This window comes from Austrofundulus limnaeus, unplaced genomic scaffold (assembly GCF_001266775.1).
Source record: "Austrofundulus limnaeus strain Quisiro unplaced genomic scaffold, Austrofundulus_limnaeus-1.0 Scaffold1656, whole genome shotgun sequence".
Lineage (NCBI taxonomy): Eukaryota > Metazoa > Chordata > Actinopteri > Cyprinodontiformes > Rivulidae > Austrofundulus > Austrofundulus limnaeus.
In genome coordinates this window covers 63735-66082 of record NW_013954058.1, presented here as the reverse complement: position 1 = coordinate 66082, position 2348 = coordinate 63735, and the positions used below count along the sequence as shown (strand labels likewise).

Sequence of the window (2348 nt, the reverse complement as noted above, 5' to 3'; positions counted from 1 at the left end):
AGATCACTGACCTGCAGACCACTGACCTGTAGACCACAGACCACTGACCTGTAGACCATTGACCTGCAGACCACTGACCTGTAGACCACAGACCACTGACCTGCAGACCACTGACCTGTAGACCACTGACCTGTAGACCACAGACCTGCAGTGACCTGTAGACCACTGACCTGTAGACCACTGACCTGCAGTGACCTGTAGACCACTGACCTGCAGACCACTGACCTGTAGACCACAGACCACTGACCTGCAGACCACTGACCTGTAGACCACTGACCTGTAGACCACAGACCACTGACCTGTAGACCACTGACCTGCAGTGACCTGTAGACCACTGACCTGCAGACCACTGACCTGTAGACCACAGACCACTGACCTGTAGACCACTGACCTGCAGACCACTGACCTGCAGACCACTGACCTGCAGATCACTGACCTGTAGACCACAGACCACTGACCTGCAGACCACTGACCTGCACTGACCTGTAGACCACTGACCAGCAGACCACTGACCTGCAGACCACTGACCTGTAGAAAGAAAAGGTGCAGGACAGGAGGTTTAGGACTCTGTTTACCTGGGATCCTTCCAGGTTGAAGGTCTGAGCGTTCTGACAGAGCAGCATGACATCTTTCTCCAGGTCTCCTAAACTCCTGTATTTATGGTTCCTGACACGTTCCTGTTGACACACATGGAGAGTCAGCTGGTTACACCACGGTGCTTCCTGCTCGTTTCTGTCAGACATGACTGAAGCTGTTAGGAACAAGTGTTTCTAAAAGCAGATGAAGCTTTTTGTGCTAAATAAAACATGGTTTTTGTATTTTAGACTCCTGAAATGATCATGTTCTACATCATATCAGAAATGTTGTTTAGTTGTTGGATTTGGAAAACTTTCCCATCTTCATCAGCTCTGAGTTCATCTTGTTCAACAAACCTTGATCTTCTTGAAGTCCACAGGTTTCCTGATCAGCTCGTAATATTCTGGCAGTTCCTTCCTGGATGGAAGCTGAACAAAAACTTCACTGAGTTGTCTTCCTGACCTGCCGATACAAAAACATGAAGAGAAGATTTTCACCTAATGAATTTATGTAGTCTGTTTGGTGACATTTGTTTTTAAATGTTCTGTACAGAGATATTATTAGCCCAGTTTACACTGGGTCAGCTCTGTTCAAAACAAAACAAACGAGGAAGGAATGGGAGGAAACTGGAGTCAACGTCTGTGACCAAACTGTAAGAAACTGCCTAAAGGAAATGGGATTTACACACAGAAAAACTAAACAAAAGCCAACATTAACACCTAAATAGTAAAAACAAGGTTASAGTGGGCTGAGGAAAAGTAATCATGGACTGTGGATGAAAGTTATCTTCAGTGATGAATCAAGAATCTGCATTGGACAAGGTGATGATGCTGGAACTTCAGTTTGGTGCCGTTCCTCTGAGATTTATAAAGATGACTGCCTGAACAGAACATGCACATTTCCACAGTCATTGATGATATGGGCCTGCATGTCAGGGAAAGGCACCGGGCTGTCATTACATCTTCAATAAATGCACACGTTTACCTTGATATTTTGGACACTTGTCTTATCCCATCAATTGAAAGGATGTTTGGGATGATAAAAATCATTTTTCAAGATGATAAGGTATTGTGCCATAGAGCAAAAACTGTGAAAACATTCCTTAAAAAAAAGGCACAGAAGGTCAATGTCATGGTCTGCAAATAGTCCAGATCTCAACCCAACTGAAGATCTTTGGTGGAAGTTGAAGAAAATGGTCCAAGACAAGACTCCAACCTGCAAACTGATCTGGCAGCAGCTACCAGAGAAAGTTGGAGCCAGATTGATGATGAGTGTTTGTCACTCATTAAGTCATGTCTCAGAGACTGTAAGCTGTTAGAAAACMCAGAGCTGGTTTAACCACTAAGTGTGTTCAATACTTTTTCCCTGTGCCATTCCACATTAGTACAAATAACTTCATTTCTGGACATTTATGGTTTCATTTCTTTGTATGTATGGATCACTTGGGTTGTTACCAACATCTGGTGAAAATTTCATGTCATTAGCACCTCTAGTAATATATTTACTGAGAAAAATGCTGACGTGTTCAGTACTTATTTTACCTGCTGTCCAGGGCATTTAGGTTTAGTGTCAGGTATGTACCAGGGCATTTAGGTTTAGTGTCAGGTATGTACCAGGGCATTTAGGTTTAGTGTCAGGTATGTACCAGGGCATTTAGGTTTAGTGTCAGGTATGTACCAGGGCATTTAGGTTTAGTGTCAGGTACGTACCAGGGCATTTAGGTTTAGTGTCAGGTATGTACCAGGGCATTTAGGTTTAGTGTCAGGTACGTA

General features: G+C 43.8%; 1 protein-coding gene across 1 annotated transcript in view; it reads right to left on the bottom strand.

Annotated features, from left to right (window-relative positions):
• The window catches only part of smarca2 (SWI/SNF related BAF chromatin remodeling complex subunit ATPase 2), a gene marked incomplete in the record, with an annotated part of 64893 nt that overhangs the window by 2596 nt on the left and 59949 nt on the right, over nt 1-2348 (bottom strand). Inside the window, 2 exon segments of the mRNA XM_014033183.1 lie at nt 576-677; nt 933-1038. Of these exon segments, the coding sequence (XP_013888637.1) occupies nt 576-677; nt 933-1038 (208 nt within the window).